Below are 14,586 nucleotides of genomic sequence, written 5' to 3'. Positions count from 1 at the left end.
CGAGTCCGGGGCAGTCTGGGGACTTTGGGGCACTTTTGGGGGGGTTGCAGAGGCTCTGGGGCTGGTTGTAGGGGGTGCCAAGGGCCGCTATTCCTGGGCCGATCGATATTCAACCGAAAGGCGCACCGGCTCGTTTCGTGCGTCGACTCGATTTCGGAGTAGCGCCGGGCCAACCAGAGAGGCGTCGGCCGATTTGCTGTGGGATTTAATATTAAAAGGCGGCATAGTATCCATGGCTCGTAGTGGTCGTGGTCGTGGTTGTGGTTGTGTGAGTAATAGTATCAAAAGGCGGTTAGTGAAGAAAACGTTGGATGGATAGGCTACTTTTGATCTCGGCAGGGAGCAGAATTTTTTCTTCGTCTTTTTTCCCTGTCTGGCGGTTTGTTTCCCCGCTCCCGGCAGGGTACATGAGTAATAGTACTTGGCTTGCGCGTTTCAGTTCCGATTCGCCGTCGGTTTTGATCTCTTCAACCTTTTTTTTTCTAATTCTATTTCGATACCTTGCCGTCCTTGTCCTGGTCCTGGTCCTTGTTCTTGTCACCCTTCATCTGTTATTGCATGCTACAATACTTACTCGTACTACCTACCTGGCACTCTGTTATTGCAGTACCACGGTGTCATCCCGTCTCTCTCCAGAACTCGGATGTTACCGCCTCCCGTTGTGATGCATGTGCCAAAACTCCCGACGGGCGCACAGGCCCGGCTTCGGCAGATTTCATCTCGACTGTGCAACGTGAATGCGATGGTCATCATCATCCATGCTGTTACTCTACGGCATCAATGTTTACGAAATGCAAAGAGGCGAATACGCCGGACCAAAATAAACGAGGTGGTCTGTGTGTCTCGCCGTCCGCCTCCAAACCTCACCCATCTATCTGCCCATTTTGTGCAGCCCATCGAGCCACATCAAATTCTTCGTATACCCCCGCATCGCCAGCATATTGTTGCTAGCCATCTGCTAGTCTTGGGTTTAGCTCCAGCCCTCGCCTTTTACCCCACGGGAGAGGCAGCGTGACAAACCGCCCATCAAGGGGAAGCAGCCAATGGCGTCTTATAAGCAGCGCCATCACAACGCCGGTCGTCTTACACAGGTAAAGTTGGCTTTGCTGCTTATCGCATAACTGCCGGGGAGCGTCGCCCCTCCACTGGTGCTGGTGTTTGTGTTTATGCTGGTGAGAACCTCTTTGTGCTTCTGCTTCTGCTTCTGGCCTCTTCCCTTCCCCATCTTTTGCCTCCCCTGCATCCCACCCGTACCCCGGACTTCTCCAGGCTGCAAACCCTATTCGACACAGTCTTTTTTGTCTTCATGCCCGTCCGCCTTCTAGGCCAACCGCGTCCATCCTAGGCCCTACTCGTGCTTCTTCTCCTTTAGCCGCTACCAATCACAGAATCGGTCCGAACTCTCCACAGGGACTTGCTGCAGTGCAAAACGGGATGCATCAACACCATCGATTGAGACTCTGAACCCATGCCGAATGATGACCGCAATCGCCTCACACCATAATCTTTGCCAAGTATATGAACCTCGGGGCCGCCTCTGTCCCAATTGCCTTTGTCGCTCTCGCCAAGCTGTCAGCCGCCCCATAGTCTCTGCTGCTCCCAAGATTTCCAGACTTTGGTGGTGAACAGACCGACAGACAGAAAAGAGGAAGCTTCATCGCCATCATGGGCTCTTCTGACGATGAAAAGCACTCTGGTGCAGCGCTGGAAGCGCACATTTCCGGCGTCGACGACATCAACCCCAAGGACGATACCGTGCGAGTCGACATCCAGAGGGAGCATGAGCTGACCGTCAAGGAGGTTTTTGTCAACCACCCCGCCCTGGTCTTCTGGGCCTTTTACTGGGCCATGTCCGGAGTTGGCTGGTGAGTTCTGAGAATAGCTTTCCCTGGATACAGCTTATGATTTAAACTTCATTCAACTAACACATCTCTTCCAGGGGTTTCGATGCTCAGGTCAACGGAGGCATGCTCTCCGTTGAGCCCTTCCGCCGCGACTTTGGCTACTGGTACAATGACACAGACGGCTATGTTATCCCCGCCGACTGGCTGAGCGCCTTCAACACCATCAGCGGTGTTGGCCAGTTCTTTGGCGGATTTGCCTGCTCTTGGGTCGCCGATCGCTGGGGTCGCAAGGCCGCACTGCTGGCCGGCATCGCCATCGTCACGGGAGGTATCTTTGGCGAGATGTTCTCTACCATCAGGCCCGCCTTCCTTATCTCCAAGCTCATCCTCGGCTTCGGTCTGGGATTCTACCTGACGCTGTCGCCTCTTGCTGCCTCCGAGTGCGCTCCTGTTGCCTTCCGTGGTATCGCCACTGCTGGCGTGCAGTTCGGCATCGGCTCCGGCCAGCTGCTGTCCAACGCCGCCATCAAGGGCTTTGGCTTGCGCACCGACAAGTGGGCCTACCGTGCTCCGTTTGCCATCCAGCTCTTCTTCTGCCTCTTCCTCTTCGTCTTACTCCCCTTTGCCCCCGAGACGCCGTGGTATCTTGCCCGCGCTGGCAAGCGTGATCAAGCCATCAAATCTCTCCGGGCCCTCTACGGGTCCGACGTCGACCTCAACGCAAAGCTCGCCACCCTGGAGGCCACCATTGCCGAGGAAGAAGCCTCCAACTCTGAGCAGGGCTCCTTCATTCAGTGTTTCAAGGGAACCAACCTCGTCCGAACCTGCATCAGCATGGGTGTCTTCGTATGCCAGCACTTCACCGGTATCATCTTCGTCATGGGCTTTTCCACCTACTTCTTCCAGCTGGCCGGTCTCCCCCAGTCAAAGAGCTTCAACCTCGGCATCGGCGTCAGTGCCTGCGGATTGGGTGGTAACATTGTTAGTTGGATCGTCATGAACCGGCTCGGTCGCCGTAGCCTCTTCGTCGGCTGCATGTGCATCCTGACCCTCATCCTCTTCCTCATCGGCATCATGGACGTTGTGCCCACCGGTGCCGCCAAGTGGGTGCAGGCCTCCCTCACGGTCGTCTACGCCTTCTTCTACTACATCGGTCTCGGCGCCATGGCCTTTGCCATCCTGGGAGAGGCGAGCAGCACCTCCCTCCGAGCTCCTACCATTGCCCTTGCCACGGCCACCCAGGCCATCATGGGCATCATCTTCAATTTTGCCATCCCCTACATGGTCAACCCCGACGAGGCCAACCTCCGGGGCAAGGTCGGGTTCATCTTTGGTGGCCTGGCCCTCATCGCCACCACATGGAGTTGGTTCTACGTTCCTGAGCTCAAGGGTCGCACCTTTGACGAGATTGACCGCATGTTCCAGGCAAAGGTCCCGCCCAGGAAGATGGGCAGCTACCAACTGTCTTCTTACTAATAGCTGTGCGTTACTTTTTTGAGGGAAGGAATTTATTGATGGAGATGTTGGTTGGGATTTCGGCTTTGTTGTTTTTTTGAATGCTTTTTTATGGCCATGATTGATGACATGTTGGGTTGACTATCTGGGTTTTCCCGACATTTTACTATACCCTGCGTAACAATACAAAACATTGTTGTTTTTGACAATCCTCATCACTTGCTCATTGTGAAGAATGAAATGCCTTTGTGGCACTAGTTGTGATTAAGTCAATGTGTGGTAAATAACCAGAAATACCAATTTTGTTTCCTCTGTCTTTTGGTTTCTATATACCATTGTTTCCAAGTATTTCGAATATCCAACGCCAACGCCAGATTACATAGGTTGAATATATACCCGCAACGCACGCTTTTTGTAAATAAGCAAGACAATCCAAAGAAAGACAAAAAAAGCAGCGCACAATATTAATACATCAAGGCTAATCAAGATCATGGATATTTCGTCTGTGCATTCACTTGCACAGCTTCAGAACTGCCGCCCAGATCCTCAGACGGCGATCTGCCCAACGATCTCTCTTCCGCATCGCTCCGTGGGCCCAGCTTCGCCTTCCACCCCATGTACCACGGCCCGGAGAACAGCTCCTCCATTCTCTCCATCGGGACGCCCTTTGTTTCAGGGGCCCACAGGCCGAGGACCACAAGGCCGATGAAGCAAATGCATGCCCAGAACACGTACGCGCCCCAGATGTTGAGACCGTCGAACATGGCCGGTGTGGAACGCACGACGGCAAACTGGAAGAACCAGTGTATCGTCATATTGGTTGCGTAGCAGACGCTTCTTACCCGCGTGGGCAAAATCTCAGTGCCGTACAGGTACTGGATGGTACACAGTCCGATAGACCAGCCAACAGCATAGATGAACACAGATGCAACGGCGGCATCAGACGCAGATTTGTTTTGGGAATCGATCCAAATGCCCATGTATATAGCCATGTATACATGTGTGGCGCCCTGTAGGAACAGCCCGCTCATGAAGCAGATGCGCCTCCCAATGATGTCGATGAGGCCCCACGTGAAAATCATGGTGAAGAAGAGCTTGAGCGCTCCATAAGCGCCCGAGTTGATCAACGATATATTGTCACTGCGGACACCAGCATATCGAAAAATCATAGGGATGTAGTACGTAATTCCGTTACCACCCGTCCACTGGGCAATTGTCTGCATGGCAAGGCCCAAGAGAAACCGCTTGCGATAGGTGGGAATGGTGGCAACTTCTTTTACAAGCTGCCACGTCGTGGTGTCGGATAGACGTTGCTTCGCGTCCCGTGTCTGCTCAAGGATCTCGGCATATTCTTTTTTGACGGCCGGGTCATCAGGAGGCGCTCCTCGCAGTCTGGACAATACGATGAGGGCCTCATCGTTGCGGCCCTTGGATGCAAGCCAGCGAGGAGTGTCCTTGAGAAAAGACGAAAAGAACAGGGCAATGCCTCCGGGAATCAAAGGCACGCATAGCACAACGCGATATTGCTCCCTGGATGGGGATAGAGACTTTCTGGCTCCATAGCTGATGAAGAACCCTGTAAACATGTCATGTCAGACGAATGCATAATTAACTTGGATGGAATTCTTGAGTGACCAACCGAACATGAGGAAAGATAGCAGCAGCACCATATATACCGACACTACCATCCCTCGAGACTTAGATCGAGCAATCTCCGTGAGATAAAGGGGTGCTACGACCGTGAGGCCACCGGCACCAACGCCAGAAAACAGCCGCGAGAATAGCAACAGCCCCATTATTCCAGATGAAAAGGTGGTGATGAAGAAGCCAGTCATCCAAACAGCCATAAAGGTCTGCCACGTCCGCAGGCGTCCGAGCTTATCTGTAATGGCCAAGGCGATGATGGCACCAAACGCCGCGCCGAGGACGCCAAACGACGTTATGTTGGCTTTTCTCGCGATGAGCTCGTGCCTCCTACCCTCCCACTGTCGTCCTATTAGGCCTAGATCATGTAGGAAGGATGGCATGTCTGCCACTGCAGCAAATCCGCCTTCATCGTAGCCTTGAACAACAGGTCAGCGGTTTTTTTTTTTTTTGACACAGCCCAGCGAATAGGGGGGATGGCGCTAGAGGACAAGAAAAGACGCAAAAGAAACCACAGCCGATTTTTATCAATGGAAAAGATATATCTCACCTTTAGGAATAGACCCGCTGGCAATGATGATAACGGTCAAGATAAAAAAGAGATTGGGTCCAGCCATGATCGGCCGGCTGTTGGCGATTCGTTCCCGGCGACCCTCCGCAGATCCAACTTCGCCCCAGTGTTAAGGCTGGCCCGACGGAACGTGTCCGAATATCAAAACCAACCGCCCCCAAATCGTTTCGCATTCACCCTCTTGCAGCCGCTATGGGGGTTATCTGTCGATTTGCTGCCATCAAATGCCCGCCCTGCAGCGGATCGCGCAACCTTCAGCCGCTTTCCGTTGTGCTTCTGCCGGCACTTGGTGCACGCCGCTAACGCGTAGGATCGGAGGTGATGGCAACGGAGCCGAGTGGCTCTCGAGGTGGACACTTTTTGATGGATTGCGTTCCGTGTCTCCCTGCAGGTTCGAGCCCGGCTGGATGTTTCGTCTCGCCTCGGCCAAATTCAACGATCACGGCCCCAGGATGCGAATTGCCCGGTCACCAAAGACGGGAGAAACGAAGCATTGTCGCGATGAAAAGGGTTCGGCGCCGAACCAGCTAACCAACCGCTTCCCAACTCGGATTCGTTTCTCACTGGCCATGGGCTTGCGACCCCGCTCCCGTTCTGGTAGACCGAGGTCTATGTAGAGCTCATTCGGGCGGTAGATGTACCAGAAAGAGGCGTCTAGATTACGAGCTGTTTCAGGTACTCGGTACCAGAGAGTTTTAGCCGATATTTAACCCTCTATGACACCGGCTCCAGCCCAGACCCAATTGAGAAATGCCCCGTGTTGCCTGAGGCCCAAAGAAGGTCCTTGCAGCGTCGAGCCAAAGGAATTGGCGCCTGTTTGGGCGACCAAGCCTCATCCCAAGATACATATCCAGAAAGCGAAGTGAAGCTCAGAAAAACATCACCAACCCAGAGCCATGGTGTTGCACGGCAATGGACGCGCTGTGCGCCCCTTGTATAGGCGGAGATGGAGCTCACGGTAGTTCATGTGCCCGTTGCATGCGAATCCGTGTGGGGGACCATCGGCCAACTTCCGATCCGAAGAGCCCAAAGCTCCAAGCTCTCGAGTCCCACAGCAGCTGTGAGGCTCCATGATGTACGAGTACAGCATACATAAGACGCTGGAACTCATGACAAAGCCCCGATCGTGTGCCCGCCATCTGGGCCATCCCAACGGACCAATGCGGCTGCTCCCGTCGACCCCGTCATTGCCAGTTTGCGTAAGTCTCGCGCCAGAAGAAGCATCACTCCAGAGGACGCGCCATGGATCTAGTTTTGTAGAATGACCCCCTTGCGGGGCACCCCCTTGGGTCAGATCTCCTCATTGTGAGAATATCACTCATCATTGGACCGAGTAGATGCTTCGGGAAGTTGCACAAGTATATGCCGATTTGTGCTCCCTGCCAATCGCCGTGCTGTACGGAGTATATACGAATATTCCGTAATATCCAGCATCATAAAGGCCGCCCTGGTTCCTCTTTTATCCCCGACTTCCTCTCGTGCTCAGATGATAACTGTATCGTACTTCGTATCGAATGTAATGGGTCCTCTGGCTAGTAGCATTCTCAAAATTGATTGTGGAGAGGTATCCGTTCTTGCTCTGCAAAAGGAAGTTGTACGTTTCGTCGTTGGTCCCAATAAGAGGAGATACCTAACAACCATTCCAAGGTCAGCACTCGTCATCGATGACATTATTAAGGGGCGGTGGGTAAAAGCCGACCCAAAACTGCGGTCTTTGTGTGTGTGCTCCGTTCTTATCCATACCAATGGGGATTTATCTGGAATTCATCCGTCAACAGCCTGTTCTTCACCAATTCGTCATCTCACCGCGGAGAGGAAAAGTTTCTGCAAAGCCCATTTTCATCCTCATCTGTATACGAGCAAACGAGTACCACACCTCGTCCGCTACCAGCGCGAATGGCTTCATTCATGAATAATTCCACGAATAAAAGCGAAATGATTCGTTTTGGGTTAATGTCGGCTAGCTGATTTAGTAGGTAGCATTGATGGTCATCCATTCGATCCTCCGCGCTTCCGTGAGCAGGGAAGTGATCAGTCAATGGTGGCTTTCCATCGTCAAAAACCATTGGTCGTATGCTTTCATAGAGGAATCTCTCTATCTTCTTCTCGATGATAGCTGCATATCTGTGGGTCCTTTGTCTCACTCTGAGCGGAGTGAAGGTTCCTATCCAGCGCAAATGATTCCATTGTTCGCCTAAAGAATAAACTCTTTGGCTGAAACATGCAGATAGAGGCGTCGGGAGTTGCAACATGCGCCCAATGCCGCAAAGGACCACAGTATCCGAACAGCATAGAGTCCATGTCAGTTAAGAGAATGTTCGCCTGTTGTCAACGTAGAAATAAACACTGTATCCATGTGGATGGCACCGTTCTGGCGGTACTGGCAGTTTCCAGCATACCTAACGCGGAGTATTGCTCGCATGTAATCAGTACTATATGTAGACATCCCTTCAGAGACCCCGCAACCGACGTATTACGGAACATGTACTCTTTTCACGCATTGATGCCGAGAGCCGGGATTGGGTTAATAGAGCCATTACCCGTAGGCTTTCGGCCAACTTCCGTTCTGCTGCCAGATTGTAGTATTATCTCTGCTTCTTGTGGACAGATAGACTCCATCCAGAGCGTCACCGAACGATTGATGGCCAGGGATGCCGCCCCGCAAACATTCCCCGATCTGGATTCGATATATATATAGGTAAGGGCCTCTGGTCACAATGTAAATCTCTCTTCCACTCACCTCCCTTTGAAGCACTTCAACTTGCGATACGAAGCTTCCACTGGCACACGATAACGGACGGGGCTGTGATTCGAACTAGGCCACGTGGACAACAGAGCTGCGAATGTGTGATGAATATTGTTTTTTCTTTTGTTCTGTCTAATGGCTACAGTCCTATAATGAGACATCAGCTCGACGTTCGAACCGACGCCCCGGACGAGGCCGCGCACGAGATAGACGCCATGGATACATGACGAAGATCATACCAAGCTATCCCCTAAGATATGGGCTGAGCAGCCGTGGCCGTCTACAGTGGCACGGTCTGGCTCTTGTTTTATGTCGAGCTACGATGAGAGCTAATTCTTTAAACCGGTTCGACTACTTTCTGAAGATGTTTTTCCTAGGACGAAGATAAGACGACAGGCCGGTAGACCTGGCGAATGAGGGCGGCTAAAATGGATTTTGCGGATCGGTATTGGGAAGAGCACCGACTCTGACGCTGAGTGGCTCTAAAGATGACATTGCCTCAAAGATTCCTGGATCCATGGACATGGTATGGGTACCGTAGCTGTGAGTTGAAGGAACATGAAATAGCGGATGAGCAGCCTGCGGTTGCGAAGAGGGCACCTCTGTAGCCTGATACACTGGACTTCCTTGAGGAAATTCGGTGGCAGCAGGAGGTGGGGGTGGTTGGTAGTGGTCTTGCACGTCTAACGAGATACCGACCGCTGAAAGCTCCTTGTTCAATAGGTTTATGGCGCTTCCGATGACTGGGATGGGTCAGAACAGGTTTGACTCAGACATCCAGGATAGAAAGGAAGCAGAACAAGGGAAAGGTATGCCTAGGTCTGTGACTTACCAGGGCTAAACGTCCTGACTTGCTTCAAAGCTTCGATACAGTAGTTTAGGCGCTCAAGGGCTTGCCCATCATCTGGGGCCGCTTGGACCTGGAGTAAGAATATTGATGAAGCAATGTAGACACTGTACGCCAGCGACAGCACACAGTAGTTCATCGTGAACGTTCGGCAAAAAAGATCAAAGATGGCTATGATGGCGGTGGCGGAGGTTACACATTCGACAAGGTAGCGCTTATGTGACGCAACGTCATCTTCCAGTTTTCTGCGAGTGAGCATCGGGCGGTAAAGAAGGATCTTAAACGTATGATAGAGACAACTATCCGACGGTTAACGACCTCTACGGAATCGGCGATTGGGACCAGCCAAGACTTACTTTGTGGTGACAATATGAGATGGTGGGGCCAGATTGGGCAAGGCCATGGGCTCCAGCTTCAGATACGGGGCCAACTCGTCCCACCATTGCTGCAAAGCCGGCTCTTGGGCAATCAAGCACTCCTGCACTTCGGATTCCGTATTCTGCATGAGTGGGTCGTACATGTGAATCAAGATCTCGTTGAAGATGACTGATAGCCGACACATGCTCAGGAAGCACGAGGCTGAGTGAGCGGTGGATGGTGGATACTTCCAAGGTGCAGTTTGAAGTGGAGGTGCGCCAAACGGAACCCACAGCTCGTTCTCAGCAGAGTCATCGACTAACAACAACAGATGTTAGCAGGCAGCGGTCAAGCATCAACATGAGCGACTTACACATGATCTGAGGTGGAGATACGGTAGTGTGCTTTAACGATGGTGAACGACCGAGATAGAGACTGATGATTTTGTCCCAGAAATAGCACGACCAAAAGACTCGATGTCGGATTTCCACTTCTTCGTCGCTGAAATGGACCGAGCCAGGATACCGTTCTCCGTCGACATGTATTCCCAGGTGGTCTATCAGTCGGAATGCCAAACCGCTATATGTCCAAGCTTGGGTTGTGTTTCCAAGACTACACTCTTGTGCGCTTAAGAGCAACAGGGTTTGGACAGTCGGGATCGTGCAAACACCCCTGCTCAGTTCGTCAAACAGCATGCTGCGTGCGTGCTTACCAAACACAGCACCTCCGTCGTACGACTCATCCAGAATGCGCTTTGTATTTGGATCGCTCTTTGCCCATCGGATTGAATGTGAGAGAACAGCGTTGAGGAGCGTATGGGAGTAATATGGACCCAGGGATTGCATATCGCCTACAAAACTCGTAAATATCACAGGAAGAAAAAATAGAAAGAACGAAAAGGAACTACAAGGGTGCGTACGAGTAAAGGCAGGTCGGTAGATGAAGTTGAAGAGGGGTTGTATCCAGCACCAGTGGACATTGAGAAGTGTTTGGAACGGTTCCTGCAAAGAGAAAAAAATCATGAGAACTAATGCTATCAAATAGCGAGCACACCATATCATCACACGTACGGGAATTCCAGAATGCTCCTCCAAGACACGTTGCTGCCATGCGTTTGAGACAAGGCGCTCTCTCCGTTGAGTTTCGACTTCGGTAGCAGAGGCGTGTAAGTCGACTGCCACGGCGGCAGAGCTGTGATCACTGGGGAGGTTGAAGAAGCTGGTCGTTCCATGGTAGGTGATGCCGCCCTTGTCGTCTATCTTGAGTCCTCGGAAACTTCGGGCTATGCTGTCGTCAATCTGCTGCCGGGGGTCTTGCTGAGCCGATGGGCTTGAGTGACTTGACGCGGGAGATTTGCTGTCGCTGGCCGCCGCCGGTGGTGTTGCTGCCGTCGCCTTTGCAAGCTGTTCCTCCAGATCCTTAATGCGGTCTTCCAGCCTCTGCGTATACGACAGCGTCGGGTTCCTGCAGAACGGGTCAGTCAGCCACAAGGGATAGAGCCACCAGAAGTAAGAGAAGAGTCTCAGGTAAGTCACACAGTTTATACACGCATTCATCGTTACGAGCAGCGCAGCGTTGGCACATGGGCTGTTCGCCGCCGCACTTGACCTAACGCCACCAGCAAAGTCAGCTCTGGACACTGGACCAATCTCTCGTCTCAGCACGCATCTTGCAGCAGAGGCTAGAGACAGCAACGCTACAAGCCAAAGCTTCAAGCTCACCTTGCGCCTGCGACACGGCTCGCAGGAGAACGCGCTCTTCTTGGTGGCCTTTGCCGACGACATGGCGGGCTGGAGACACCTCGAACTCCGGCGGGCTGAGGAAAAAGAGACTGAACAATTGCTGGCGAGAAAAGAACCCTGTGCCTGTGCCTGTGTCTGTGCTTGGCTCGCAGGTCTAAGCTCAAAGCACTGCCCCGCGTCTCATGCAATTTGATCCCCGCTCCCTATGCCGGGATGGCCAACGATGGAAAAGCCACAGCTGTATGTCTGATTGGTGAGCTGGGCATTAGTGAAATTGCCGCTTGCCGCGTGTTCCTGATCCAGATGCCAAGATGCTTGAATCCGGTACGTGGTGATGCAGTGAGACAATTGCCGTGCGAAATTTGCTGGGCATTGAGCATCGTTGGTGCTGATCAGGTGACTCAGCCAGCACTGCTTGGCTGTCGAAACTCAAAAACTCGGTACATGCACCCGCGCAGGCAAAACGCTGGGGCTACCAAGTGACTGGCCTACTTCTAGTAATTGGCGGCGGGCGCCTCTCCTTTGGTACATGCAATGTTAGTACATAAGAGGCAGTTCAGGTTGCGCTTTTTGTCGGTTGGGCCTGACAAATGCCGGATTTCCCAACGTCGGCGACCAGCCTTCACAAGCCGGAGCGTTACGGAGCAAAATGGCGCCCATTTTCGGAGTTGAGGCGATGAGTAATCGGGGATACCCGCTCCGTAGCTGCATCGTCGGCATTGGCCGAGAGCTACGGCCCAAACAAGCATCTTTTGTCAATGCCGAATACGAGTGAGCTCTTTATTTACAACAACATACACATATTTATATAAAGTCACATTCTGTATTGTAGCAATAAATGATAATTGAGGATAGGGTTTTTAGAGGTAGCCATGGTATACATCAATTAGGCCTTGGTGCCGTCCGGAATCTACTCTAGGAGGTAGGTAAGATCACTTCGTACTTCAGGCTTGTATAACGTCATCAGTAAATGCAATGGTCATGCAGGGTAGCTCATCGTGCTGGCAGCTCCAATTCCATATTAATCTTGTCAATTATTCACAGCAGCCGTCCGTTCTTTTGATGGCATATTAGATCGAAGCCTCTTCACTCATTAACCTTTGTATCAATTATCCGTATATTGTTGGTACAGGTATGTTGGTACCTGGGGTGCCGGGCCGGGCCGGACTGTGGGGCTGTCAATGCCGTTGGTTGCGATGTGACGGGTTATAAGGCTGATTGTATCATTCATGTCTTAGATAGCAAAAAGCTACTGGTCTCGAGGATGCAAGCTAAGATGGCAGACGGCTTAAGCGAGTGACCAATTGCCATGCACACAGAAAGGGTGCAATGACCTGGAATGGAATGATCGGCTGACACTATTGGCTAAGACACGGATCCTTCGGCCCCCAAATCACATGCTATGCTATACATCACAAAAAGGCACGGGCAAAGCTACTCAATTCTTTGTTGTCATCAATTCACTTTTCATTTCCAGGCCGTAATTTTTATATACATTATGATATTATATTCTCCTTTCCTCTAATTTACTGAGAGCAGAGGCTGTTGTGGACGGAAAGAGGGTTGGAAGAAGCGTCGCCCCAGTTGAGGCTGCCGAGCTGCTGGCCAAGAGCAGTTGAGCCGTCGGCACGGAGGTAGTCGGCTGCGAATCGTTAGCGATCTGTATTTAAACCAGAAGAATCTTGCTTGTTTCAAGATTCTGGGTGTCTGATACTTACTGGCAACGGGGAAGTACCACCAGTCCTGGCTTCGGAAGGCGTTGTTGTCAAGCTGAGACAGAGGGTCGTTCCAACCCTGCGTGTCAAACAGTTAGAAAAAGCGTCAAATGCTATAGTTGGACGAGTTGTTTTTCAACTTACAGTGTTGCGGTCGTCGTAGTTGGCGTGCTTGCTCCAAGCAATGTAGACCTTGGGGTGGTCAAGGTTCTGGCGGCCGTTGTCACCACCACGCTGAAGGGTGCCATCGGCAGTGTTGAAGGTGTTCTGGATATCGCTCCAGTTCAGGGTGTCATAGCCAGAGTGCTGGGACAGAAGAAGTTTGCTGGGGGTCCAGTTTGAGTCTGAGCCCTTGGCCCACTCAACAATGACACGCTCCCAGTCGCTGGATGGTGTTAGTGATGTGAACATTGTCAAATCGAAGTTGGAGAGTTACTCACTAAGGGTGGCCCAAAATGCCCTGGGGGTTGGTACTAAAACGGACTTGGTCAGTATCATGAACTATCATAGACGATATTAGAATCAGTTTAAAAGAAGCCCAAAACTTACCCATCCTTCTCGTAGAACAGGGAGTACTGAATTCGGATGGTGGTGTCGGTACACTTCTGGTAGGAGTAGTAGGTGGGGAATGAAGGCGAGGGGTTCGTGATGCCAACGCCGGGGGTACGGCAGCTGCAGCCAACGTTGGGATAGTCGCAAAGGGGAGCAGAGGGAGTCTGTCCGCCGCTGGGGGTGGTGGCAAAGGTGGGAATGCAAGGAGGCTGGTTCATGGCCTGGCCGAAGAACCACATGGGCTGGGCCCTCATGGCGAGCTCGACACCTCCGGCATTGAGCAGGTTGTTCATGTCGGAATCGGAGACGGGAGTGACGGCGGAGGCCAGGGAGGCCAGGCCGGTTCCGGCGAGGAGGGTCTTGATGGCGGTCTTCATCTTGATTCACTGGGCAACAGATAGTAAGGTGATATCTGGTGAGGATTTGAGGCTGGAGGGTGGCGAGACGAGAAAAAAGGGCGAGACAGCAGAAGGGATGGCAGCTCTATTATATACTATAATCTTTGTCCCCATTTACGTACATCCCTTGCGTCCTCCCTTGGGTCCCTGCGTGCTCCATTGCGATCAGCAAAAAGGCTTGTGATGGAGCCATCGGTAGCAGGCCAACCCGTGTCTCTGTAGTATGCTTCTGCGTCGACCTGCCTATTCCATTCAACAACGGATGTCGCCAATTCACTAATCGGCTGAGCACCAATCGGGCAGACCCCCTCCGTAGCCTCATCGGCCGAGTACTCCGTACCCCCTTTTGGGCTTGTTCGACCGAGGACGCCTTGTGGACGGTCTAGCCATTGGCGCTTGGAGGTTGATACAATTTGGCAGGTCTGGGAGGGCGAAGCGCGGCTGACGCTGAGTCGAGTGCTTACAGAGTCACATTAGGCCGTCACATCATTCATGCAGGCAACGTTTAGCCCCTGGCTAGAGCAATGGGGCGCCTTCAATCCAAGTGCCAAATTAGGATGGGTGGAAACTCGCGGGGAGGTGGAGAGTTGCAATCATTCGTGGAGATGCATTCTTGTGTCCGTCTTGAGATTTGCAAAGACCCGATACAAAGTGCATGTGTAAACTGCAGGTAGTATTTAGAATGTGAGCATGGTAACGCTAGAATGTCATCGGA

General features: G+C 52.2%; 4 protein-coding genes across 4 annotated transcripts; 1 reads left to right on the top strand and 3 right to left on the bottom strand.

Moving 5' to 3' along the window:
• Positions 1–1,665: 1,665 nt before the first annotated feature.
• T069G_03290 (sugar transporter domain-containing protein) lies at positions 1,666–3,320 on the top strand (the record flags this gene model as incomplete). Its single annotated transcript, XM_056170500.1, has 2 exons — positions 1,666–1,865; positions 1,940–3,320. The coding sequence occupies 2 exons, from the start codon at positions 1,666–1,668 to the stop codon at positions 3,318–3,320; spliced, it is 1,581 nt and encodes a 526-aa protein (XP_056031392.1).
• A 467-nt stretch (positions 3,321–3,787) lies between these two features.
• T069G_03289 (sugar transporter domain-containing protein) lies at positions 3,788–5,560 on the bottom strand (the record flags this gene model as incomplete). Its single annotated transcript, XM_056170499.1, has 3 exons — positions 3,788–4,875; positions 4,939–5,361; positions 5,494–5,560. The coding sequence occupies 3 exons, from the start codon at positions 5,558–5,560 to the stop codon at positions 3,788–3,790; spliced, it is 1,578 nt and encodes a 525-aa protein (XP_056031391.1).
• Positions 5,561–8,683: 3,123 nt separating this feature from the next.
• T069G_03288 (fungal specific transcription factor domain-containing protein) lies at positions 8,684–11,248 on the bottom strand (the record flags this gene model as incomplete). The annotated part of the gene is made up of 9 exons (XM_056170498.1): positions 8,684–9,003; positions 9,093–9,406; positions 9,464–9,782; positions 9,838–10,020; positions 10,177–10,314; positions 10,384–10,465; positions 10,535–10,928; positions 11,002–11,072; positions 11,186–11,248. 9 exons carry the CDS (start codon positions 11,246–11,248, stop codon positions 8,684–8,686), a joined length of 1,884 nt encoding a protein of 627 aa, XP_056031390.1.
• Positions 11,249–12,732: 1,484 nt separating this feature from the next.
• Positions 12,733–13,850, bottom strand: T069G_03287 (necrosis inducing protein (NPP1) domain-containing protein; the record flags this gene model as incomplete). The annotated part of the gene is made up of 5 exons (XM_056170497.1): positions 12,733–12,848; positions 12,925–13,000; positions 13,066–13,306; positions 13,362–13,394; positions 13,471–13,850. 5 exons carry the CDS (start codon positions 13,848–13,850, stop codon positions 12,733–12,735), a joined length of 846 nt encoding a protein of 281 aa, XP_056031389.1.
• Between the last annotated feature and the right edge of the window lie 736 nt (positions 13,851–14,586).

Source organism: Trichoderma breve, chromosome 2 (genome assembly GCF_028502605.1).
Source record: "Trichoderma breve strain T069 chromosome 2, whole genome shotgun sequence".
Classification (NCBI taxonomy): domain Eukaryota; kingdom Fungi; phylum Ascomycota; class Sordariomycetes; order Hypocreales; family Hypocreaceae; genus Trichoderma; species Trichoderma breve.
This window is presented reverse-complemented; position numbering and strand designations above follow the sequence as displayed.